Source organism: Ursus arctos, unplaced genomic scaffold, assembly GCF_023065955.2.
Source record: "Ursus arctos isolate Adak ecotype North America unplaced genomic scaffold, UrsArc2.0 scaffold_21, whole genome shotgun sequence".
NCBI lineage: Eukaryota > Metazoa > Chordata > Mammalia > Carnivora > Ursidae > Ursus > Ursus arctos.
Window position 1 is genome coordinate 8,383,205 of NW_026622886.1, and position 26,360 is coordinate 8,409,564.

At 45.0% G+C, this 26,360-nt stretch overlaps 1 protein-coding gene across 3 annotated transcripts in view; it reads left to right on the plus strand.

The window, feature by feature from the left end:
• The window catches only part of BPIFC (BPI fold containing family C), a 48,020-nt gene that overhangs the window by 12,523 nt on the left and 9,137 nt on the right, over positions 1-26,360 (plus strand). For all 3 annotated transcript variants that reach the window (XM_044384461.3, XM_026499729.4, XM_026499730.4), the window contains exons 5-15: positions 4,483-4,606; positions 7,584-7,704; positions 11,314-11,442; positions 12,632-12,787; positions 12,918-12,981; positions 15,074-15,134; positions 16,669-16,760; positions 18,118-18,294; positions 19,458-19,511; positions 20,508-20,678; positions 21,378-21,445. In XM_044384461.3, coding sequence (XP_044240396.1) covers positions 4,483-4,606; positions 7,584-7,704; positions 11,314-11,442; positions 12,632-12,787; positions 12,918-12,981; positions 15,074-15,134; positions 16,669-16,760; positions 18,118-18,294; positions 19,458-19,511; positions 20,508-20,678; positions 21,378-21,445 — 1,217 coding nt within the window. The remainder of the gene's footprint in view (positions 1-4,482; positions 4,607-7,583; positions 7,705-11,313; positions 11,443-12,631; positions 12,788-12,917; positions 12,982-15,073; positions 15,135-16,668; positions 16,761-18,117; positions 18,295-19,457; positions 19,512-20,507; positions 20,679-21,377; positions 21,446-26,360) is intronic.

Sequence of the window (26,360 nt, forward strand, 5' to 3'; positions counted from 1 at the left end):
CCCTCCTCTGCCCATAAATTATCATCCTAACAAACAATTCAACTGAAAGTTACATACAATCCTTTTATAGCCCTGTAATTTCATTCACTCATAAAAATTCTAGAGAAAGATATGTTTTTCTATGTGCAATTTTGAGTTCCTGAATCTCCATCAGTGTAGACCATTTCAGAAACTTCCTTTACCCCAGAAGGGAAGATAGATTTTTACTGCTGGAGGGGCATTTAAAATTCTATTTGTGCCCAAGAAAATACGAAAGGATTTGCACTTTGATGCTTGAAAATCTTCAGATGCTTAATGATTTTCTTCCCCACATAGAAGATGGCATCAAGCATCTCCTAAAGTTCCCAGATGGAAATGAAAAATGTAGCACTTATCAAGTAATTAAATTCATAAACACTAGAATTGGGAACCAGAAGAGCAAGGTGTGGTTCCCAGGTGCCTGACTTACCATGTGGTCTCAGACAGGTCATTCAGACTCTCCAAGTCTCTGTGTTCACATGCCTCGGATTTAGTAACATCTGCCTCCAAAAACGGCTGTGAGTTTGTAAATGGTAAAAAAACATATACATACAAATTCATTATTTTAGCTGTTATTCCATTAACAAGTAATAGCTCTGATTCTGTTTATTATGCTTTTTCACTGTAGAAATGGAGAGTTATTTATATGATGATGGTTTGGTTTTCTCCTTTTTTCCCCACACTTTTCTAGAACCTTTCTTAGTTAACCAGAATCTTGTAACCCAGTCAGTTAGTCGGTTAGCAAATACTTACTGAGGTCCTACCTACATGCCAGGCAGAGAGATCATGTCAACCTTAATTTGGATATACAGTCAAATGTGTATAGAGTTTTGGTCTAATATTTTTTTTCCCATCGCATTGCACTGCTATAAAAATGTTTTCTTCTTTAAAAAAAAATCTCTCTCATGCCTGCCTTGGCATGACACATCCATTTACAGTTCTTTGCCCACAGCAACATCAGTGTGACTGCACATCAGTATGGCCTCACCATTTGTTAAAATGTGGACACACTTTTTATACCAATTGGTGAATAGCCACTAATCTCAGCCCCAGGAGTGTTGCCCTCACTCCCATAGTTTCATCCATCTCTGGGCATCCTCTTCTTCAGGAACCCTTGACCACCACCCCCCCAAGCCCAGACAAGGATCAAGGAGGGCCTAGCACACATGGCAACTGGCCCTAGCTTCTGCATCATTCTGAGTATACGATGTTAATATCACCCTGCCCCTCCCTTGCTTGTCCCACTCCTCACATTTCCTCCAACCCTCAGATCACTTGCTGCCTGACCAGAGACCCGTCTCCTACCCAAGCCCCGCCCCCTTGGCTCGTATTGTCATTGCTCTGTGCTTCCTTTGGTGTCCTCTGCACCCAACCATCCCCAAGTCACCCCTCCACAGCTCTGCCCCCAGCACCGCTGCACAGATTCTTTCTTTCTTTCTTTTTTTTTTTTAAAGATTTTTTATTTTATTTATTCGACAGAGATAGAGACAGCCAGCGAGAGAGGGAACACAAGCAGGGAGAGTGGGAGAGGAAGAAGCAGGCTCATAGAGGAGGAGCCTGACGTGGGGCTCGAACCCGGAACGCCGGGATCACGCCCTGAGCCGAAGGCAGACGCTTTAACCGCTGTGCCACCCAGGCGCCCCTGCACAGATTCTTTCTGTACATTGTCCCGTACAACCCAAACCAGCTGTGTATGGCTGAAACATCACACTGAATGCTAAGGCCATAGCAGTGTTAATATTGAAATGCCTCCATTTCTAATAGTAAATAGTCACGACTCTGAGTCTCCCACCCCACCCCCAGTACCCCTGCCACACTGGCCGGTCCTCCCAAGATTCCTCCTGTCCCCATGATCCAGTACCTAACCTCTCCAGCCCTGCTCCTGGACTGTGGCCAGCATCTGTTCTAATGGGTACACGCACTCCACTAGTGTACAAATGCTTTGTTAATCACCTCTGCAAAGAACTGTAATATAACGCAGAGCGAGGTAAGGGCTCTTCACTTACACTTCATTGATTCATTCTGCCAATACCTATCAGTCACTCCATGTCCGAGACACTAAGACAGGCTCTAGGACCTCCAAACCAAATGAAGTCTCTGCCCTCATGGCACGTACATTCTCGCAGAGAAGACAGACAGTATGTGAGAAAATAAAGACACACACATGAATAAATATCTATTTTGACCAAGGATTCAGGAGGAAATGAGATTAACTTAGGGAAGTCAGAAATGGCTTCAGAAGGAAGGCTGTATTTGAAATGAACCTTAAGGAGGTACAGGGTTTCTGCAGGCCTAAGTGCAGGTGAACAGCATAAGCACAGGCATTAGGCAGGAACCATGGTAAGTGTTTAGGTACCAGGGATCCGCTTCGTCTGGACAGAGGGCTCCTGGGAGATCAAATGAGAAATGTAAGCAAGTTGACTGAGCCAGCCGCTTCTCACACCTGAAAGCGGACGTATGCACCACAGAACAGATAGGTCAAGACCCCAGTTCTCAACCTCATGGCCCTCCAGCAAAATACCCACATAAATGTTCACTCATCTGAACGTAGATCCCCTGTATAAATTGGGCAACGTGTACACTAGACAAAATGCCAACCCATGGGGTGCCTGGGTGGCTCAGTTAAGCGTCCTACTCTTGGCTTTGGCTCAGGCTATGATCTCAGGGTCATAGGATCGAGTCCCTTGTCAGGCTCCATGCTCGCGCGCTTGCTCTCCCTCTCTCTCTCTCTCTGTCTCTCTCTGCCCCCCTCTCTCTAAAATAAATAAATAAATAAATAAATAAATAAATAAATAAATAAATAAATAAAATCTAAAAATTAAAAAAAAAATGCTAGCCCAAGGGGTAAATAGGGCAGCTCTTGCTCTCCCTACCAAGCTGGGCACACTGGTGTGGGATTTTCCAAAACATTTTCTGCTTGCCCCGCTTTGTGTCAGAATGCTGGCATAACTCCAAAGGACACCTTTTCCCATTCCATACAAAAGGCCAAGATAGGCTAGCAACAGCCTTGCATGGATACTCCTCTCCCTGGTCAGTGTTCTGTTCCTCTCAAGTAAATTCTCTGGAATACCCCTTTGTCTACATGATTCCATTCCCACCTCTATGGCCTTATCCATAAAGCCCACATAACCCCATTTATCAAACCTCTTTCTTTTCTTGGCCAAGCACCCCATACACACCTCTTGCGATGATCTTTTCCTTCATCCAGGCTGCTCCTGAATCCCAGCCCTTCTTTGAATCCTTCCATGCCACACCTGGCCTGACCTCTCCCTTTGCATGGCTCCCACAACTTCCTCTTCCTTGACCACCCCCACAAATGCTTCCCTGATTTGTTTCATGTTTGTATATTAACTCAGTGGGTATCTGTCATCTCTGGGTTTTTGTCACTTATGAACACAGCAATGTTGCTCACCCAGATTGTAAACTGTCTGAACTAGGAACAAGGCCTGTGAATGTATTACTCACTCAGCTGTCATTAAAAGAAACCCATGTCACTGTTGCTATTGGTAACCTGTGCTTCATTCATCATGAAAATGGGCTGGGGGGCACCTGGGTGGCTCGGTCAGTTAAGTATCCAACTCTTGATCTTGGCTCAGGTCTCAATTCAGGGTTTTGAGTTCAAGCCCCACATTGGGCTCCATGCTGGGTGCGGAGACTACTTAAAAAAAAAAGAAAGAAAAGAAAAGAAAATAGGCTGCCATTAATTTATTGAGTCCATTCATTAAACAATATACATTGAATATTTAATATATGCCAAGCACTAGCAATTTAACAGCAAAAAAAGATGTGGTCGCTTTCCTTGAAGATGTTTATTTAAGATTTTGTGTGTATGTATCTACGGTGTGCCAGGCATTCTACTAGATTCTGGGGTGAGCTTGGCATGTGTGTTAAGGAAGGAAGTCTTCGAGGCAGTAGAAGTGTAGAGCAGGGCAGGGCCTTACAGCTGGGCTGTGAGCTTAAACCCTGTCCTGTGGGCAAAGGGGAATCATTAAGGGTCTCTGAGCAAATGAGTGATTGTCTCACATTCTCTGAAGCCACCTTTCTAAACTACCAACTCATGTTCTAAAACTGTCAAAAATCCTGCATCCCCACCCCCTGATCCTTCCCAAGGCATATCACAAGTGTTACATTTACAGTAAGGCTCTTGTGTTGCATTGCATTGTATCGTACTGAGTCATAATCATCTGTGTGTGTCTGACTCACCCACTAGTCTGTGAGAAGCAGAAGTCAAGGACACACATAGGTCATCTCTCCATCCTCAGCACCTAGCACATGTTCTGGTGTGCTCAATAAATGATTACTGGATGGGTGGGTGGGTGGATTGATGCTTGAATGGATGGATGCATATACGGACAGATGGGTGGATAGAGTGAATTCTGGAAGTGAGCAATGCAACAAGAAATTGGAATTGACCAAAGAAAAGTCAAAAATAATAAAGGAACCATAAATGTTGGTTAATTGCAGATGCGTACAAAGGCAGTCCAAGTCCTCTGGGGATGTTTCTTCCTGTGGAGTCTCCACATCTCATCCGCCCAGACCATTTACCCTGGAATCAAGGCCAGGGTTACTCAGCGGGCTCTGGACTATGGTGAGTCGAGTGCTTCCAGAAACCAGGCTACAGCTCCGCAGGTGGAGTTTATGACCCAAGCTCATATTGGACTGTCTCATGACTGAAGCAAGCTGTCCTGTGGGATGATCCAGCCCCTTATGGGGAGGCTGCTAAGATGGCTGGGAAAGAAGTGTTGTCTAAAAAACAATCACCTTGATGGTAGGCCTGTCCAAACACGGCCACAGATATTCATTCTCTCCCTGCCTCCTGCCAGCTGTGCCCCTCATGCACCTACAGTGCATGTCTCTGCTCTAACGGGGGCTACATCATAGGATAGGGGAGAGGAGAAGTGAGGGTAAAAGTAACATCTTAAAACTTCATAAAGGGCTTGATTCCAAAAGGAACTTAGAGTCCCCTAAAATTGGTGTGCCAAATTTCACATAGATGATGATTGCACATTTTTCTTGAGAGAGGCTCCATACATTCATTAGATGCAAAAAAGGAGCCTAAGACACTGAAAGATTAAGAAAAACTCCTTTAGATGTGTTCATAAACACAGGGAGAGAAAAATGTTGAGCAGAGCTGGGGTGAGGCCAGATTGTGTACGGGAAAGGAACTGCGAAATCAAAGTGTGCGGGCCTGGTTCTCTCCTGTAACTCTTGGCCCAAGGTTAGCTGAATACAGGCAGATAGGTCCACTCTGATCCCTTCTTAACTAAAGCAGTCAACCCAAGTACTGCTAGTCTAACTCAGAAATACCTAAGTGTGACCAGGAAACGCCTCACCGGCCACACCAAAAAAGAAAACCAGGAAGGATAGAGGGAGGGAAGGAAGGGCTGGAGGAAGGAAAGATTGAGTTTTGGGCAACTCCTTGTCCTTCCCCCAGTACCTCATCTGACACAGCGAATCTAAAGTTGGTCCATCTTGCACAATTGTCATATGAGCTGGCTCTAATGAGAAACACATACCAGGAATGCACGTGTGTATCCATATTTGTATATGCATGTGTGTATGTGTGTGTATCTTGTTACTATATTGATAGACTTATATGCACAGAAATACATATCAGAAATAGATATCTTGTAACAGTATTAAAGTTGTAAGAATAGCTTATTCCACCCTCAAGATAAGAGCAATTAAAAGAACAGATCTATTCTGTTCACATGGGTATGAATCTCAGTTCTGCCGCTTTCCTCAATATGTACGGTTGGGCCAGTGGGTTTTCTCATCTGGAAAACGGGGTGAGGAGAATGACAATAATGGTGCCCCCTGTCGTGATGTGAGGACCAGATGGGATCATCTGTAGAGATACGGCATGGGGTGGTGGGGAAGGACAGGCTTAAAGTCAGAACCATGTCTTGGTTGAGCGTCTACCATGACCACGCTCTTTGATATGTGCCTTACGGGCTCTGGGTTGATTTGATTCCCACAACAACCCTACAAAGAAGGGATAGTGATTCTACAGAGGAGGAACCTGAGTCTCAGAGGGGCTGGACCGAATCTGCCACATCACACACCAGTACAGGGGCGAGGCAAGATCGGAGCTCAGGTCTGCTCTGCCTGATTTCAAAACCTGTGTTCTGCTCTCTGTTCCCATTCCTCCAAAGCCTCGCTGATGACACCCAGCAGCTGGGAGCTCTCGGGCAAGCCCATGAACCTCTCTGAGCCTCAACTGCCTCCTGTGTGAAATAGGGATAATAATACCTATGTCACTGGGTTGCTCTGAGGATCAAAGGATAGAATATGTAGAGTGTGGACAGTCCTGGCACACAATTATTATTATCTCATGACAGTGTTGGGATTTGAAACTAAGCTGTCTGATAGTGCCTTTGGTTCCATCTTTATATCCTTTACACCCTATCCCTGCATCCCTATATTACAATATCATTCGTGGTATTACAGAGGATAAGATCTGCTCTTCTTCTCCACAGGGATAGCCTAAATGGAAATGTGCTTAAGCTGCAAAATAAGGGGTAAAGGCAAAGCTTCCTCCTTAAGAAGGTTAAAATGAAAAGATCATTCTTCATTACTATGTCAGTTACTTTTCTCAAGCTCTTTATGTGCACGAGGGCTCTTTTCCTTCATGAGCTCAGAAAACTGTGTCCTGTGGTGCTACCATGTAAAGACAGATTTAGTCCTGAATTGCACAAAAGCAGGGCTTGCTAACCTTTTTGGAGTCCTGGGATCCTTTGAGAATCTGATGCAAATGTGGAGCCTCTCCCCTGAGAAATGAGACACAAATGCACATGCACACATCCTACTCACAGTCTTTTACTAGGATTTCAGGAGGATTAGGAGTGCCCAACAGTCCCCGTACCTCAGGCCAAAAATTGCTGAGCTTAAAGAATCTAGGGGAGGGGCGCCTGTGTGGGTCAGTCAGTTGGGTGTCTGCCTTCACCTCTGGTCGTGATCTCAGGGTCCTGGGATCGAGCCTGGCATCGGGCTCCCCGCTTAGTGTGGAGTCTGCTTCTCCTTCTGCCCCTCCCCCCACTCATGCTCCCTCTCTCTCTGTCTCTCTCTAATAAATAGATAAAATCTTTTTTAAAAAAATAAAGAATCTAGGGGAAAGGGGAGAATGTGGAATAACTTTCTAATAAGACATGGATTCTGGAGCCAAATTGCCCAGATTTAACTATGGGGCCCCTAGTTCTTTGCTGTGTGACGTAGGTGAGAATTCATCTCTTTGAGGTTCAGTTTGTCAATCTGTAAAACGTGGATGATGATAACGTTTTGTACTTCTCCTATCACAATGCCCTGTAGTAGTATCCTTTAGCCTTGGCCACATAATGGGAATCTCTCATGCTCTTAGTCATAGGGTCCTGGGGTCTTCATTAGCCTCTCTGAAGACCAGTGTCTTTTTCTATGAAACAGAAACAATCACACCACTTTGTAGGGTTGCTGCTTTCTAAGTTTCTAAGAGCACGCCTTACTCAGTAAACCTCATGTGTATGTTTCATGATGTTAGGCCATTCTCATCTTCGACATCATCAATAAAGCTCTCTTTGGTTCCTTCACAGGTGTTCTAGCTGGAATGGACATGATTGAGCAAATGGTTAAGGAAAGAAAAATCCCAGACCTAAGAGGTTCTGAATCTCTGGAATTTCTGAAGGTTGATTATGTGAACTACAATTTTTCGAAGTAAGTAGAAGAGTATTTTTAGCGGTGGAATTATTCTTTAAAACCTTAGGGTTGTGGATATGCCATCTGGTGTGCTGGTATAACACCAGGAACCTGCAGAGTAGAAGTTAACCCACCTTTGGCCAGGGGCTTATCAGATGAATGACCTCAAGAAAGAGGGGTCATAAAGCTGACAAAGAGTGTAAGATTGGGGTCAGACACCTGGGTCCAAGTCCAAGCCCTCCTGCACACTAGTTGTGTGCACCTGGTGAATTGGCTCAGAGTCTCAATGTCCTTGCCTCTTTCCTTGCCCCTTGAATAATATGAGAAATTTTTACCCATCCCATTGCTGACCCCACCCCCTAAACCTAAATGCAGGATTCAATCACAGTCTCAGAAACAAATCTGGCCTCATCAAGTCTTCCCCTACTTTAGTGAAGTTTAGTTGAGATTTCAGATGTCATAGAAATGGGCCACAAATAAGAAGCTCAAAAGAAAGAGTAGAGGGGCGCCTGGGTAGCTCAGTCGGTTAAGCGTCTGACTCTTGATCTCTGCTCAGGTCTTGATCTCAGGGTCATGAGTTCAAGCCCCACATTAAAAAGAAAGAAAAAGAAAAAGAAAAAAGAAAAGAAAGAAAAGAAAAGAAAAGGAAAGGAAAGAAAGGAAGGAAAGAGAAAGAAAGAGGAGAGGGATCCTGTGGAAGCCCCACAATTTTATCTGAACCCAGCTTTTCTGTATTTCTCTGCCCACCATCCTCAGTTCTGGCTTCTATCCTCAAGCTTCTCGTGGTCCAGTATGGCCACTGCAGCTCAGCCATCAGATTCATATTTTAGGCCCATGAAGGAGTAAGAGGACTCTTGTAAGCTGGGTTAGTCTCTTCAGTGAGTGTTTTTTCTGGAGTCCTGCTCTAATAATACTCTGACTATACAATAATGGACAGATCTTAGTCTTGCGACCATACTTATTATTATTATTATTATTATTATTATTATTATTAGCAAGGGAGACTGGAAAATTCATTTTCCAAGCAGACATCGTTGTCATCCTGAACAAATTCAGGGATGTTTGGGAAAGAAGAAGGGGAAGTGGATGTTCAGATAGCAGCTGGCAACCTCTGTCATAGTTGCCAACAAAAGCCCCAAAGGGCAGTGTAGGGAGAGGACGTCTTTGTCCACCTTGAGCTCAATCTTGAAGGTAAAGCAGAAAGTCAAGATTTTATAAGGAATTATCTGTGAGTCACAATTTGCCCCCAAGGCTTTATGAGTCCAGTGGTAATTCCCTGATGCTGTAACCCTTTGGAGTAATAATTTCCCTGCTATCAAGGATACCATTCTATAAAACCATGAGTTTTTTGGGAGGGTGGGAAGGTGGGGAGAAGAATGGTGATCTAGGAAAAGCTCCTAGAAAATGCTCTAGTTGTTAATAAAGACAGCCATTCAAGAAGTATTTATTGAGGACCTACTAGGTGCCAAGGCTTTGTCCCAGGCATAGGGGGTCTTGTAGCAAATGACACAGATATCCCTGCCCTTAATGTCCAATAAGAGAGATGGACATTATGTGTTTACAAAATGAATTATTTAATTACAATGACAATGATACCCCAGCAGAAAAATCCAGGGTTACACATATATTATGAAGTGCAGGTGAAGATTACTAGTGGGAGTAGAGAAACTGGAATGGTACATTTTGACCTGTGCTGCCCGCACAGGACCACAAGCCACATGTGGCTACTGAGCACTGGAAATGGGACTACTGCAAGTAAGGCACTGAAGTTTTACTTACTTAATTTTAATTAATTTTAAAATAAATGGTACTTGAGTCAATTACTGAAAAGCTTTTAAGTGTGTATGGAACAATTTGAGTATAGAAGTGTACTTTTGCAGTTGAAAATTTTATCCAATCTAAATACAGGACAGGTATTTCTGATGAAATTCAATATCCAGATTGAGGCATGTTATGAATGAAAAAAAAAAAAGACCATATTCTGAAGACTTATTTTGAAAAAAAGGAAAACAGGGGCACCTGGGTGGTTCAGTCGTTAAGCGTCTGCCTTCGGCTCAGGTCATGATCCCAGGGTCCTGGGATCGAGCCCCACATCGAGCTCCCTGCTCCGCTGGGAGCCTGCCTCTTCCTCTCCCACTCCCCCTGCTTGTGTTCCCTCTCCGGCTGTCTCTCTCTCTGTCAAATGAATAAATAAAATCTTTAAAAAAAAAAAAAGGAAAACAAAATATCCCATCAATAATTTTTATATCAATTACGTGTTGAAATGATACTATTTTAGATATATTGGATTAAGTAAAAAATATTAATAAAATCACTCTCACCTGTTTCTTTTCCCTTTTTTAAATGTGGTTACTAGAAATATTTAAATTATATATGTGCCTCACATTCTATTTCTATTAGTGCTCTTTTAGAAGGTTATTTACAAGGACTTTTTTTTTAATGCATGCCATTTGACCTACCGATCCCTCCAGCATCCTCACTAGAAAGACACACACGTAAACAGCATGTATGAGGATGCTCAGTGTGGCGTTGTTTATAACACAGAAATAACTGGAAATGACCTAGATATCCAGCAGCAAAGAAATGATTTTCCTTAATGATACGTCCATAGCTTGAATACAAAGAATGCATTAGACCTGTATGTATCAGACTGAAAATATTTCCAAGATCTATTCAATGAACCTCTACCATCTTCTTCCCACAGTGGGACTCAGGGTGTATGACAAAGACATGTAGGAAAGGATGCAAAATAGAAGAAACAGTAAATAAGCATTTGTTATCAGCTGTCACATTTATGTTTTACATTTTTCCTAATCTTAGTTCATAACAATGCCTTTCTCCCGTTCCACAGTTATACGTAGGTGATCTCATGTTGTCTTCTTGACCTACCCATGAGTAGCCCTTCCTTTGAGTGACTGACTGAAAGAGGTTACGCGTCTTACCCAAGGTTGCACAGCTAGCACAGAACTCAGCTCTAAGTCAGGTGCCCTTGCACAGTACATGAAGTGGCATAGCCTACTGGCAAAGAACACAGTCTGGGACAGATGGAGGAAGGCTCCAGGCCTGGTTCTACCACTTACGTATGACTTCAACCATGTCCCTTATCTTCTCATCTCTGAATCGCAGATTGCAGAACCAACAACAACCTCATGAGATTATTGTGAGGATTAAAATGAGCTAATGCTGGGGGCAGGGGTGCTGCTGGCATTTAGTTGGCATGTGTGGCAGGTACCCTGCAATGTGTAGAACAGTCCTCTACACAAAATAGTTGTCCCATCCAAAATACTAATTTCCCCTCCATTGAGAAACACTGGCACAGCTGAAGAAAACCATGATGGCAGTTGTACCTCATACTGTCTTTAATGAAAGTAAAGAAATTGATTATTTTCAAATTTGTCTCTATACTTGCTCCTTTCCCCCTCAATTAGACACCAGGGGCTTCTTGGCAAGGCTTAAATGGGAATTAGAAGGCAGGGCCCAGAGGCAGCACCTCAGACCCGAGGTTCCTTCCTCCATAGGAATTCATGATTGCTTCTGGGAGTTCCACAAACCTCCTTTCTGATTTTGCCTTACTTAGAGATGTGCTTGAAGACATGCGCTTAACCTCTCTGTTTTTTTGTTTTACAGCATAAAAATCAATGCCTTTTCATTTCCAAATACTTCATTGGCCTTTGTGCCTGGGGTGGGAATCAAGGCCCTGACCAACCACGGCACTGCCAACATCAGCACCGACTGGGAAATCCGGTCTCCCCTCTTGTGAGTATTCCACTCAAAGCTGTCTGCGGCTGTTCTGGGGAGAAATGGAACCAAAATTGAAAGTCCATATATTAGCTGGTGTTTTTGACATTAGGCTTTTTTCCCTCAGCCACTAACAGTCTTTCTTAAGAGCACTTTTTTCCAGGAGAGATTTAAATCAGGACATCTTTGTTGGTGGCTGGGCAGGGGAGGAGGAGGGAGGGCTGAAAAGCATCCTTCCCTTAAAGGCGGAGCAAAATGTCATTTAAGATTTCCTAAGAGGTGGGAGTCCTTGACTGTTGGAGGAATGGACACGTGCTCAGCATTTTGGGCCTTTAGTGAGTCACTGTATGCTCTTGGGCCGTTCCACACACTTCCCCATCCGCAGGGGCAGTGATGGGAAACGGGGTCTTCCTACCTCACAAGGAGATTAGAGGATAATAGTCAGCTGGAGCCCAGATCTCTCCCTACCAAAAAGCCTTTGCACCCTCTTAGGAAAGGAGGGATCAGATTCAAGTCACACTTACAGACCACCCACTTCATGCAAGTCAGTGTCCTGGATGTAACGTTTAGGTCTGCCTTGGCTGGTTCCCCAGAAAGCACATCTGCTCATCACTTGGTCATTCAACAACCATTTATGCTGTGCCAAACAAGTACCATTTATCCCCATCTCAAGAACTCCAGTCTTGTACGCTATAGAGAAATGATATATTCTCCCATAATTAACATAGGTTCAGGTATTCATTCATTTCTTTGCCAACCCATCAGCCACATACTAAGTGCTTACGCTATGTGCTCATGCTGGGGCTCTGCAGATGAATAACACACACTCCAGGGCCTCAAAGAGTTCACAGACTGCATCAAAGTGTCCCGTCCCCATTTGTGCCCACCCTAAATAAGGCTACCCCATGTTCTCTCTCCACACAAACATTGTATATGAACGGTGCTTAATATGTGCTCGGCCACTATGGGGGCCAGAGCACTCAGGATAAAAAAGCCAAGCTAAAGCTCTCACCTATCCACATACTCATTGCTTCCTTTCTTTGGTAAATGCTCAGCACCTACTCTGCTCCTACCTGTTGTTGGTGCCAGGAATCCCGAGGTGTCAAAGCTCCTGCCCTCCAGGAGCTCAGAGGCTATGGGTAGTCAAGAAATGAGCTGTCTCACCCCTGCCCAGGCCTGGGTAACCTTGCACTTTTTCTCTCCACAGCCAAGACACAGGAGGAGCTGATCTGTTTCTCTCTGGGGTCTACTTCACCGGTATCATCGTCCTGGCCCGCAATGGCTTTGGTCACCCGATCCTGAAGCTCCAAGACTGTTACGCCCAAGTGAGCCACGCCCACGTGTCATTTTCTGGAGAACTCAGGTGAGCGGTAGCACCATGCTGGCTGGCCAGTTGCTAGTCTGGGGCTGGATTCTCCGGCAGGGCCTGAGGAGGGTCACGCCTGGCAGATACGGTTCCTGAATAAGCCCATTTTTTTCTCTTTTTTCCCCAGTGTCCTGTACAACTCCTTTGCTGAGCCCATGGAGAAACCCATTTTAAAGAACTTAAATGAAATGGTAAGTCTTTGGAGGTGACGCAACCACAGTAAAATGCTCAGCAGTTCTGCCATGCTTTACCTAATTCTGAGTCAATAAACCTTTACTGAGCACGTGTTGTATGCTAGGCGTCATCCAAGGCACTTTCACACACATCATCCTTCACAAGTGCCTCCCATGTGCCAACATTGTGGTAAGTGCTGGGGACGCAGAGACGAATGAAACAGCGTTCCCTCCCTCAAGTGCTCAGCACGGGATGGGCAAACAACCAACAAGAGTTTATTGTGTACCTACTGCGTGCCCAGCACTAGACTCTAGGCTGTTGGGGATATAAAAAGGGAATAAACTTAATATCTTTTTAGGAAAACCCAACTCAGACTTGTGGAGCAGTAACTGAATGAGTATTTGAATTTAATACATAATTACCTGATCATTAGACTCAGAGAAATGGAAAGATTCAGTCAAAAGGGTCTGAAAGTATCCTGGGAGATATTTTTTTAGAGGATGCAGGACTTGAGCTGAGCCTTGTAGTCTAAGTACGATTTTGATAGGTAAGGAATGGGGGAAGAAAGGATGTTTCCAGAAACAGTGTAAGTTAAGATAGCTTCCAAAGTTACAAGTGTCTCGATTCCAGAAATCAGTGTTTGAGGAAGGGAAGGAGTGGAATTGGCTGCGCACCCTCTTTGCAGTCCAGGCCAGACCATCACTGGACACTTTAGCCATATCTGGGGGAGACAAGGAGAAGGATGAGGAGGACGGGAAACGAAAGGGCAAGAACAGTATCTGGAAGTGTCTATCACCCGCAGGCAGTGGTGCTTGATGAATGTCAATGAGGAAATCAACACACAAACACATTCAACAGCTTGTCCGGGGAGGTTACCCGGCTGGTGGGGGGACCCCGAGGTTGCACAGGCTTTCTCTATCCTCACCTGGCAGGGGCTGAGCGCCAGTGCAGGTGCATGTCAGAGAATGACGGGGAAAGCACTGTCAGCTCAGGGACCCCCACACTCGCCATCGCTTCTCTGCTGGAAACCAACGTGGTTCTTTGGCCTCTGACAGGAAGCCACTAGCTAAGTTTGCCTGGAGGGTGTATAGGACTTAGAGACCAGGGCTGATTTGCTTCTAGTATTCTCTCTGTGCCACGGGAAAACAGAAAAGAATGCTCAGACCACAACTATCTATTCCAAGTCCTAGCTGTGGAAGTCCAGACAACTCAATAAATCTCTCTAAGCTTCAGTTTTCCCATCTGTGAAGGGGAGACAGTGGTGCCCACCTCTCAGTGCCGTCGTGAGGCCAAAATGGGGTTAAAACACCACCACTGACATTTACGGAATGCTTGCTATGTGCCAGGCAATTTTACATGGATTGCTTCTATTTCTACTCACAACAACATGATGAAGTAGGTACAATTATCGTTCTCATGTTGCAAATGAGAAAACTGAGAACAGAGTACAAATCACTTGCTAAGGGAGTCAACCCGAGGCAGCCCGACTCCCAAGCCTGTGCTAGTAACCACCACGCTGAGTGCTTAGTACACGCCTGGCACACAGCAGCTCACCCACGTCGGCACACATCCTCCTTCTTAAAGACAAGCTCAAGTCCAAGTCAAGATTGATTTTCTAACTCCAAAAGGGGTTCTGATCTAAACAGATGTCTGACTACTGGGCTCTCAAGCCCACCAAGTGGGACTGTGAAGGCCCCAGCTTGCACCTCTCCCAGCAGAGCATGGCACCGCTGACAGAGGAGGCGGGAGGCGGTGGCGTCCCCACAGCCGGGAAAGGCCCAGCAGCAGGTCCTCAGGGGTGCCCACACCAGATGCCCCGGGCACATGTCCTGTCATGCCACAGAAAGAGAAGCCGAGGGCTCGTTCTTTCATGGGGCTAACTGGGTTTAGTCCCGGTTGCTCTGAAGTTTAGCCAGCATTCAATGACACATCACCCATACGTACAGAATGTGGGGCCCGTAGGCATCAACTAATTTCAGGGAAAGTCCTGATGACCAAAGGGAGAACGGCTCCTAACCAGAAGGCCTTTGTTTGCAGGGTCTAGGCCCCTAAATAGAGTTTCAAGGGCAATGTGATAACATGCAGTTTTTGTATTCCTTTCATGGCCAGCTGTGTCCCATTATCATGAGTGAGGTGGAAGCCCTGAATGCCAATCTCAGCATGCTGGAGGGTGAGTCCTGGAACTGCCTCTTCAGGATGGTTCTCTTCCTGCCTGCAAACTCAGATGCTCGCCAGGTTTGCTTTTCAGTGTGAGATAGCCAGCTCTCCTACCTGCTTTACTCTCAACAAACCAGAGCCACGGGAAATGCCAGCTCTGGCACTCAGTCCATCCTCTTCGGGATAATTCATGCTAATCTCAACCAAGTTAACCCCTTCCTCCCACCGTTCTAACCCCTTCAGTGGCTCCTTGCTGCCTCGGAATCAAGCCCAAACGCTTTCACATGGACTACAAGATCTGCTGGCCATGCCCTGGCTCAACTCGCCTCTCTCGGCTGCCTCTGGCACCTTTCTCTGTTCCAGCAGTCAAACTGCTTCTACTGCCTCCACACCCCTTGCTTGGCTCATGCTGCCCTCCCTGCCTAGAAGAGCTTCCCCTCCCCTCCACCCGTTTATTCATTTAATAGATATTAATTGAATACCTATTTCTTTGCCAGCACTGCAGTAAGCCCTGGGGGGTCCAGTTCCTTCTACTTCCTACCCCTGAGCGACCCCTTGTCCTGTCTACTCCTCATTATGTTTTAGGTCTCAGCTCAGGCATAGTTTTGTCCAAGAAGTCTTACTGATAGCCTGCACCCCCAAAGTTTTGCCTCCTCTGTGCTCACATGATACTTTGGATGGATCTATCTCTTTACATTCTATTCATTCATTCACCTAAAGTGTGCTGAGAACCTATAAGAGGCTGGGTGCTGTTTCTGGTGCTGGGAATGCAGCAGTAAGCCCAAGAGACAGAAATCTCTGCCCTCAGGGACTAGTCAGAGGAGACAGACAGCAAGCAAGATAATAAGTAAAATCTATGATACTGATATGATAAGTGGTAAGAAGAAAGATAAAGTATCAAAGGAGCTGGGGAGGCATTTCTGTTAAAATAGGATGGCCAGGAAAGGCACCACTGAGCAGGTGACATTACAGTAAGAACTTAAAGGGAGTAGGTGTGAGCCACGCCTAGATCTGGACGAAGAGCCCTCCAGATACAGGAAACCACAAGCGTTTATTCCCATCTGCCTCTCTCGACATTTCTTTTTAAAAATTATTTCTCATTACAACAGTGATACATACTTATTGTAAAAAATTAAAGCTCTAACTATATAGAAGGCTATCACATAGAACTTGAAAATATCTCATTACGCCAACCTAATATATGTGGTTTCATAGTAATATGTGACTTTTGTTTGTCTAATTTGCTTTTTTAAAAAGTTTATATGTGTTGTGTTTGTGTGTGTGTGTGTATGTACATAAAAGGCTATATGACAAAATTTTGCCAATGTTTCCCTCAGTACAATGTGATTAAGAAGGGTTTTTACTTTCTTCTTTTGACTTACCTACTTATCCTGGGTTTTGAAAAGTGAGCATGTATTACTAACAAAATAAGGGTGATTGTTATTTTAAATAATAGACAAGTAAAATTATATTACTCTGCATAGATAATAATCAGATGCTATACTATATCTTTAATAAATATAGATTTTTATTTGTTTGTTGTTTAGTTTTAACCAAGATTGACAACTATACTCTGTTGGATTATTCCCTAATCAGTTCTCCAGAAATTACTGAGAATTATATGGAGCTGAATTTGAAGGTAACTTTATCATCACCAGATTCTCACCCTGGTTATCGACAGCCAGTATTCGAAGACCAAATGCTATATGCAGAAGGAAATATCGCTACATACCCTTTAAATAATTTAATGTCCTTTCAAGCAATTCCCTCGGGCTTATTGATTGGTAAAGGATGGTTTGGATTTGCCCAGCATATGACTGCCTTCTTCGAGGAAAGTATCATGATGACTCTGTCTCTGCGGAGAGGTCTGAGGCAAAGAGGCAGGTGGAGTAGCTCTGCATGTATTGGAACTTAGCACATCAATAGGTTGTACATATCCACACTCCTGTTCCTGTCAGGTTAGCCAATTTAACTGAGGGCTGTTGACCTCGGCCAGGGCCATTTGCACATGAAAATGGTCTTTGCTGATTCCAGAAAAGAGATTAATTGTCTTTATTTCAGTTTTGCCCCAAGGTTAATATCATTGGTTTTTTTTTCAGTGCATATTGACTTATATTTCTTTTTTTTTTTTTAAGATTTTATTTATTTAGGGGTGCCTGGGTGCCTCAGTCATTAAGCATCTGCCTTCGGCTCAGGTTATGATCCCAGGGCCCCGGGATCAAGCCCCGCATCAAGCTCCCTGCTCGGCCAGCCTGCTTCTTGCTCTCCCTCTGCCTGCTGCTCCCCTGCTGTGCTCGCTCGCTCTCTCTCAAATAAAAGATTTTATTTATTTATTTGAGAGAGAGAGAGAGAGCACGAGCTGGGGAAGGGGGAGAGGGAAAAGCACACTCCCTCCTTAGCAGGCAGCCCTATGCGGGGCTCGATCCCAGGACTCTGGGAGCATGACCTGAGCCAAAGGTAGACACTTAACCTACTGAGCCACCCAGGCGCCTCTAACTTATATTTCAATCACTTAGAGTCATTCAGATACATTAAATGTTACTCAAGACACCATTTTGTAATAACATCCTATAGCCACTGAGGGTAGCATCAGGAATGCCAGGAAAATGCTTTAACCTACTGAGAGTCCTGGGTCCTTCTGAGTCTTTCTATAACACCCCAGATGCTCAGTAGCCACAGGGTTTGAAGGTCAAGAGTTTGGCATCTCTACATGGCACCTCAGGAACTATGCAAAGCTGTGTGTCCAGTTAAAATGTACCTGCCCTCTGAAAGAAGGTTACACCCCAGGGGGGACAGACACGTCCACGTATGCTCAAGAAGTCATCAGAGCTGCAAAACCGTAGTCAGTGGTCAAGAAGTCAGAAGGCCCTTCGTCTTTTAACCCCTACTGAGTTTCTGGTATTTTCCTGATTCTGACATGAGCAGATCCACCTTCTTAGTGCTGTACACCCAAGTGTGGACCCGATACACTGATCTTTCTCTCTGTTTTCCCACAGGGCGTATTCTACCCACTGGACAACCTCACTGACCCCCCCTTCTCGCCAGTTCCTTTTGTGCTGCCGGAACGCAGTGACTCTATGCTCTACGTTGGAATCTCCGAGTTTTTCTTTAAATCTGCGTCCTTTGCTTACTTTACAGCTGGGGCCTTCAACGTCACTCTCTCCATGAAAGAGGTGAGGAGAGTTCATGGACGGAACGTTCAGCAGCAGCATGCATCTTATTATAAGTAGCCTGTTATGGGAATTTTATGTCATTGTTTCTATTTCCTGGGCCTTTTTAGACTATCAACCCTAGCAGGACGCGAATGAAGGGATTGTGAACTGAATGCTGTTGGTAGCTGGGGGGTTGTTGCATCTCCAGGTCTGCTAATTTCAGTTGTGTAGGATACCAGGCCACTCTTCTAGATTGATCTTAAATAATGCAAGACTCCCCTCCACCACTTATGACCTGGGACTTTGGGCATCTTCAATTTATTTAACTTCTCTGTGCCAGTGTCATCATTTAGAAAATGGGGATAATAATTCCATACTCATAAGGTCAGTATGGACATTAGAGAGGTTTAAATATATAGAGAGAGCGTTCAGAGCAATGCTGAGCACAGAGTAAGTGTTCTTTAAGTGTTGCTTATCGTCATCATCATCATTATGCCTTGTGTTAGGCCAACAAAAATATTTCTCCTGTTGGTAATTGCAACTGATTTATCTATAATGGCTGGTAATAGAACACATACTCATGGATTCTCTTTGCCATGCCCCTCCCTTTTATGATGAGAACACTCTCTCCAGCCAGTCAACCAACATCTTTTATTAAGCATCCCCTAGTAATCTCTTCATTCCATGGGTCTTAATTATACAAGTGGTTATAAAACTTGGGTTCAAAATACTAGGTGTGGCAGCACCAGCTACCGTAGACTGCCAAGAATTGGAAAGGTCTCCTTCAGATTTGGAAACCATCCATCTGTGAAGATAAATTATATAAGCATCCTTTGTGTCAGTAATCTCTGAAAAGGTGGGCAATAATACAAGACTTATTGTTAACCACTATAGGATGGTTACGCAAGGATCATACATGTGGGACATACACAGTATTGCCAAAGTGAAAAGGCACTTACTAAAAAGGAAGGTACTTCCTGTGTGACCTTGGGCAAGTTACTTTACTTCTCTGGGCCTCAGATTTCTTATGGTTGGACTATAAAATGATAGGCCACCTTCAAAAACTAATTGGTTGTTGGTGTAACAACTTCATGATTCATAAAAAATATAAGGAAAGCTAGGTTTCCCCTGAAAAGAGAACCCAGGTAAAAATCTTACAGTGATGTATGGTCTTAATTTTCCAGATATCCAACCATTTGGTTCAAAACTCTCAAGGCCTTGGCAACGTGCTCTCCCGGGTAAGTACTGAGGGTTTGACTCCTCGGTAGTGTATTTGGATTCATTGAAACTACTTCTGGAAGATTTGTGGGTTCTTTCTATTCCTTTTTGGTCCAAACCTGAGTTCATCTTTCCATTCTGAAGAGAATTTTTTCTTTTTCTTTTTCTTTTTTTAAGAATTATTTATTTACTTTAGAGAGAGAGAGCATGAGCGGGGGGAGGGGAAGAGGGAGAGGGAGAGAGTCTTAAGCAGACTTCGAGATGAGCACCAGCCTGATGCAGGGCTTGGTCTCACCACCCTGAGATCACGACCTGAGCCAAAACCAAGAGTCGGATGCCCAACTGACTGTGCCACCCAGGGGCCCCCAGATTTTTTTTTCTTTTAATAAAATAGCCACAGTTATTTACTAAACAAGTTACTATTAAAGCATTAAAAGTTTACAAAATAAATCAACTGTTCCTTCCATGAGGTTCCACCACACATTTGAAATAAGCTAAAATGGGAAATGGGGGAAGAGGGCCCAGGTTTGTGCCTTTAGTGAAGCAACTATTAATGCCATGCCTTCACAGCACCTGAATACTGGACACAGTGTCCTGAAAGGCTCAGGTTCGCTCTTGAGGACAGAGGGATGCTCATTGAGCATCCTGGTTTTAGAGCAAGTATCCGGGGTCAGACAGACCTAGATTTGAATCCCAGTTCCTCAATGTATCCACCTGGAAGTGAAGGAAATTTCTTAACCAAAGGACTCACTGTCTTCAGCAGTGAAATGGGGATTCTGATAGAACCTGCCCGAAGGGCTTTTGTGAAGATTAAACCAGATAATCTGGATATGTTCAGTAAATGACAGGTGTTGTTATTATTTGTCTTGTGTGTGGTGGTGTTATAATTGCCAGAGAGCTTTGTTTCAATTCTAACTGCATGATATAAAGTTTAATCATCCAGGCCACCCCAAGTGTGTGATTTCCCCTCATCAGCTCACCTCCCTGGTCTCCACTTCTTTTCCCGAACGTTGCAGATCGCAGAGATCTACATCTTGTCCCAGCCCTTCATGGTACGGGTCATGGCGACGGAGCCTCCCGTGATCAGTTTGCAGCCGGGTAACTTCACCCTGGACATCCCTGCCTCCATCGTGCTCCTTGCCCAGACCGAGAACTCGACCGCTGAAGCCATCGTGTCCATGGACTTTGTAAGGCCTGTGGGGGCAGGAGGGCAGCCTGGGGACACCAGTCCTGTTCCCACGGTGGGCCACTGACCAGCAGTGCTCTGCTCAGTGTCTGGGGGTGTGAGGTCTGATTCATCAATTAGTGGTGAGGACAGGGGTGAGACTGGGGTGGGGGCAGTATGGAAGGCCAGTGCTCATACTCCCCACCTGGTAAAATAGCTCTCCCCTCCCTCCACTTCCTGCGTGCCCTTTCCCTGGCTGCAGTTACATTGATAATAGACTTTCCTTTTTTTCCCCAAAATAAGTCAGTCAGGATGGAATTCAAGGTTATTTGAGCAGATGAAGGCCAAATGCAACCCAATGGAAAGGGACTAATACAGTGAGTCTAAGCAAAATGTCACACACACACACACACACACACATACACACACATATGTACACTTGCAGACACATATACACACATGCACACACGAACACACATACAGTACATGGAGAAGAGAGATAAGGAAAAAATAGAAAAACAATTTAAGGGAGATCCTTAAAAAGTCTTCATAGTTAGTTTCCCTACCTGCAAGAGAGCACTTTCAGAGCTATTTCTTTCCAGTATCTCTAGCAATGAGAGGGAAAGTGGAGCTTATGGTATTTCCAGTACAAGAAAGGATATTTGTGGCCAAAATAGACAGATTCACTCCTCCTAGTAATGAATGCTTTTGTTGTCTGCAGGTTGCTAGTACCAGTGTTGGCCTGGTTATTTTGGGACAAAGACTGGTCTGTTCATTATCTCTGAATAGGTAAGTTTAACTGATTTGACTGTTGAAAACCTTAGCAATAAGTGATTCAGCAGACCATAGAGACAAAGTGAATATTAACAGAGCAGGGGAAGTTACCATCGCATAGAACATGAATCACTTAGGTACTCCTTCTGTAATGTTCCAGATGATTCCAAAGTATGGGCTTCACTCAAAGCTGTGTTGTGGAGCCTTTCTTTTTTCCTCCCATTAGATAATGTTCAGATAAAATGAGCAGCCAAATAAGTATAAATATAATTCCGTAACATAAATTCACATTCTAACGGTACCGGAATATAAATTAAAGATCTTCCTCAATAACTTCCAGGAAGCATGCTAGTGAGGAAAGAGCATGAAACTTTGAGGTCGAGGAACAAAGTGTCACATCCCTGGTCACTGATTCTATAACCATGATCGAGTGTGGGAACCTCTTTGTGCCTCTGTCCTTGTCTGTAAAATACTGAAGTTGGACTGGGTCATCGCTGAGGTACCTGCAGGCTCTGACCACTCTGACCCCATTACTAGCACATAGAGTTTAACAAAACCATGCCCCATGGCCTAGCTGGCTCTCCAAAGAACGCTGTGAAAGGGATCTGGCAGGTCACATAGGTAGACTGTCAGACAGTGATTGCCATTGAGAAGAACCTTCTTGTCTGCAAAGCCCATTTTCCTCGGCCCTGTGAAGCCAGCAGTTGAAGCCATGAATCAAACTACCTGGGGGGAAGGGGAATGATATTCAGAATGACCAGATGGCCCAGACGAATCCCACAGAAGGGGGAAGAAATGCTATAAAAAGGCCAGAGGAAGCAGAGTCTGGAAAGAACAGGAAACCAACAGAGGGAAAAAGTAAGTCAATCACCGTAAGTCAGCCAGATGGTGATGAAGACTATTGCAGAAACGTGGAAGGTGCTTTCAATAAAATGATATTAAATGGGACAAACAGAATGCAAAACTGCATAAACACAGCAGTCAGCTGTGTAAAATAGCTTTCCATCTGGGCGAGGAAGTGAATCACAAATGAAGAACGTTAGGCTGTGGGACTGAGTGGGTTTTTCTCCTTAAAATTCTCTTTGTAACTATATTGTTGTCCCAATAAAAGGAACAACAACAAAAAAGGTAGTATGGTTTCCTAGAGAGAAAAGATTTCAGGAAGCCTTTGTTACATTTTACCCAGCTCTGCAACACAGGACTGATTTGTCCATTAGTCTCAGTAGACGCAGAGCCTAGAGCCCACGGATAATTTAGGGACCCACGAAAACGTTTTAATATATTTTAAAATAAGAATTAAAAATGAATACAATCCAGGCTGGACTATACTTATCTTTATAACAACACAGTCTTCAAATATAATGTTTACTATTTCTTTATGGAGGAAGGGCTCCCAGAGTCATAACATGACCCAGCCTCCACAAGGTCAAGGCTGATGAAACTCTGAAACTTGATGGGTCATCTTGGAGATGCCAGTTGTAATAGCCGAGAAGATGGAAGCCAGAGAGCAGGAGAGGAGGAGGGGAAGGGTGGCAGGCGAGGGACAGGCAGCATCTGAGTGAGGCCAGAAGGGAAAGGAGAGAATTTTGTCATGCAATTTGCCTGAGCAGCCCCACCGCAAGCACTGGCGAGCCCTCCACAGGAAAGGGGGGCTAGGAGTCTGGAGGGATGGGCGAGAAGGGGAGCAGGGCTGCTGATTGAGGCAGCAAGTTCTTGAGAAGGGAGAAACCACGTGTGCCTTGAGCAGGGCTCTGGCTTACTGGCAGGATGGAAGGAAGGAATTCGTAAGGGTGGGGCTTCAGGCTCGTGGCAGGCCGGTAGGAGAGACCTTAAGGAGCAGAGACCAGGTTCACCTCTCTGCTTAAATCACACGGACTCTCCTCTCCAGCGATCCTCCCAGTAAGATACTGCAGGTTCAGAGGGCGTTAGGTTTCTTTATGGGAGTAACTGCAAAAACGATTGCAACCTGCTCAATTCGCATCACCCGAAGAAGTGCGTGGATCCATTCTCCGGCTTCCTACAGCCCATGCTTTGACTTGGCGAACACAAGCGGAGATTAAGACTCCTGCCTTCCTGGAGTCTCCTCCACGTTCCCCTGTGGTCTCCTTTAGATTCTCATGCTGGGGAGGCTTCCTGAGGCCTCAGTAGGGTCTGAGCAGGACCAGCTACCTAACTCCCAAGGCCCACTGCAAAATGAAAATGCGGAACCCCTTGTTCAAAATCTTATGAAGAATTTCAAGATGGAGACAGCAGAGCATTAAACCAAGCGTGGGCCCTTCTGAGCAAGGCCGTGTCCCACTGCACAGGCCACCTGCACAGAGTCTGCGGCGGCTCCTGAAGGCGCTGCTATGACAGACCTCGGGCAGTAGGAGGATGGGGGGCAAGGTGGATCGGCCAGGCATCACTCAGTCCCAAGGCGGCCCATGCGAGACTGCGGAAGAGCAGAGGCTGTGCAGAAGGAGCGCCTTCGCCTGTGGCCATAGGAATGGCAGCCCCGCCTCCCACACTACAGCCCCAGCCAGCACCTCCACTCCTGGTTCCACAAGTGCTGCTCTTCCAGATGGACGGCCTGCTTTGGTCTTGGGCGAGGTCAGAGAGATGCAGCAGGGAGAGGTATAAAGGGAGTGGGGATCAGTGAAGCATCCTTGAGGAAACGCTGGGAAACAGGGTCTCCAGATTAGGTTCCCAGAATACTAACTCCAAACACCTTTCCAAACATCCCCTGCCTGGATGTGTCTCTTTCTGAAGCTGCTCACGGCTGGCTACATAGACATCAGATACAGAAATCAAGTCAAATCCAGTGTGGCGAGTTTAAAGAGGCAATGAGATCACAGGTGTTAGAGTCAAGACTAGCTGGTTCAGATCCCTGCCCTGCCATTCATTAGCTGTGAGGTCTCAGGCAAGTTACTTAAGCTCTCTGGGCCTCCATTTCCTTCTCTATAAAACGAGGCTATAATACAATCCACTTCAGGGGGTTATTGTAAGGAATACATGAGTTAACACATGTAAAGTGCATGTTAAGTGTTCAAGAAGATTGACTATGGCTATTATTTAAAATCTGGGGCTGGCCTCATCCAGGGGAAGAAGGTGCTCATTATACAAAATCATTTCAAGAGTTCCCCTATTCAGAAAAACCCTGTTCAAGAAACACCTCATTCCCCTATCTCCCGCCCAGTGATGGCTATTAGAGAAATTGCCTTTTGTTCTACTATTTATGACTACTTTATTATTGAACCTTTGCTGCCTTCTGGTCCCGTGCCAAGAACTTTACATCTATTACTTCGTTTAAACCGCACAACCCTGTATCTCCAGGACCTGGCAAGGTCTTCAATCAGTGTCTGTAGCTTGAGTGAATAGACCTGGACATAGCTTATTATCCCTGTTTTATGGTTCATAGAGATTGAATAACTTGCTCGCATCACAGAGCTAGTGAATGGCAGAGCCAGAACTTGGACCTGAGTGAGTGGTTTTCACAGCTTTGAGAGTTCACTTACGACATCAAACTGCCTTTGATGTGGAACACAGCCAAGACTTAGAAGAGTTAGACAGTAAACACCCTTGCCCAGAAAAGGAAACCCATGGGCGTGGAGTCACACGAAACTGAAGCAGGCAGCACGTCCTTTCTCAACATGAAGATTTGATAGAAGAGAAGCCACAGGCAGTGGGTGACCTGCTGTGGAAAAAGCACACAGTCCTTTCCACACAGCTGCCTTGAAAAATGGAGGAAAGGAAAAAATACAGAAAGCAAAAGCAGGGAGTACGAGTAATCAAGGTGACCTCTGTGGGTATGTCTAATTAAGAGCACAGCCCTGTAGTCAGACATATCTGATTTTGAATTCCACCTCTGTCGTTTGCTAGCTATGTGACCTTGGGCAAGTCAGTCAGCCTCTCTAAATGTCATCATCAGCAAAACAGAGCACCTATCCACAGAGCTGTTGTATGGGTAGACGAGGAAATGTCTGAAAAGCATAATGTTCTGCATATAATCAGTGCTCAAGAAATATTAGTTACTACCAGCAGTAGGGTTTTATTCTCTTTCCCCCTTCTGGGATCAAATTTTAACCAAATAAGAGGGAGAAATTGATCCCAAGAGACATGACAAGTCAGGACAGTCTTAATTGGCCCTCAAAGTCATAAACCAGATTCATACTGGTCTATCTACAATTGACTTTTGTTCCAAACACAGTTCTATTGGGAGGGAACCCCCAATGCAGGTTGATCCACATAGTAGGCATTCCTGAGACCAAATTAAAAACACTTTCCCCATTTTGGTCGCCATACAGATGACTGAATTCTAACCCTTTTTCTTAACCGCATGCAAAGCTCAAGGCAATCAAATATACAGGATTGTTGGACTGTTTAGAGCTTTGGAACAATTTTCACATTGCCACGAGTGAAGCATTGGACACTCCCAAACTGTACCCCACACCAGTAACATCCGTGCCCGCGTGCCCGCGTGCGCGCACACACACACGCACCCTACAACCCCTCCCAGGCAACACCGTCAGAGAATGCAAAGAAAGCTGGCTACAAGCAGTTAGAATCACCACCCAACTCGACTCCTCGCGGCTTAGGCAAATAAGCATTCCCCAGTGTGAGCCATCTGGAGAGAAACCCAGAAAGGAAAACAGGTCTGGGAAGAATGGATTCAGTTTCTGTCAGAACAGTGCTTTAGACAGGTCGTCAGAGCTCGGCACCTGGGCTGACCACTATCTCCACCCTCCTTCTGAGCTACTGTGGAAGCCAGGGCAGAGGAATGCCACAGTGCAAGGCCCCCATTAGAGGAGGAAACCCCAAATGACTTCCTCCCTTTCTCCCAGACTTGCTGGGGGAATTTCCAGACTGCAGAAGGCAATGAAGATAAAACATTGGGTAATACTGGAATGGGCTCAACAATTCTTCACATGAAAACGTTTCATCACTGGGGGCA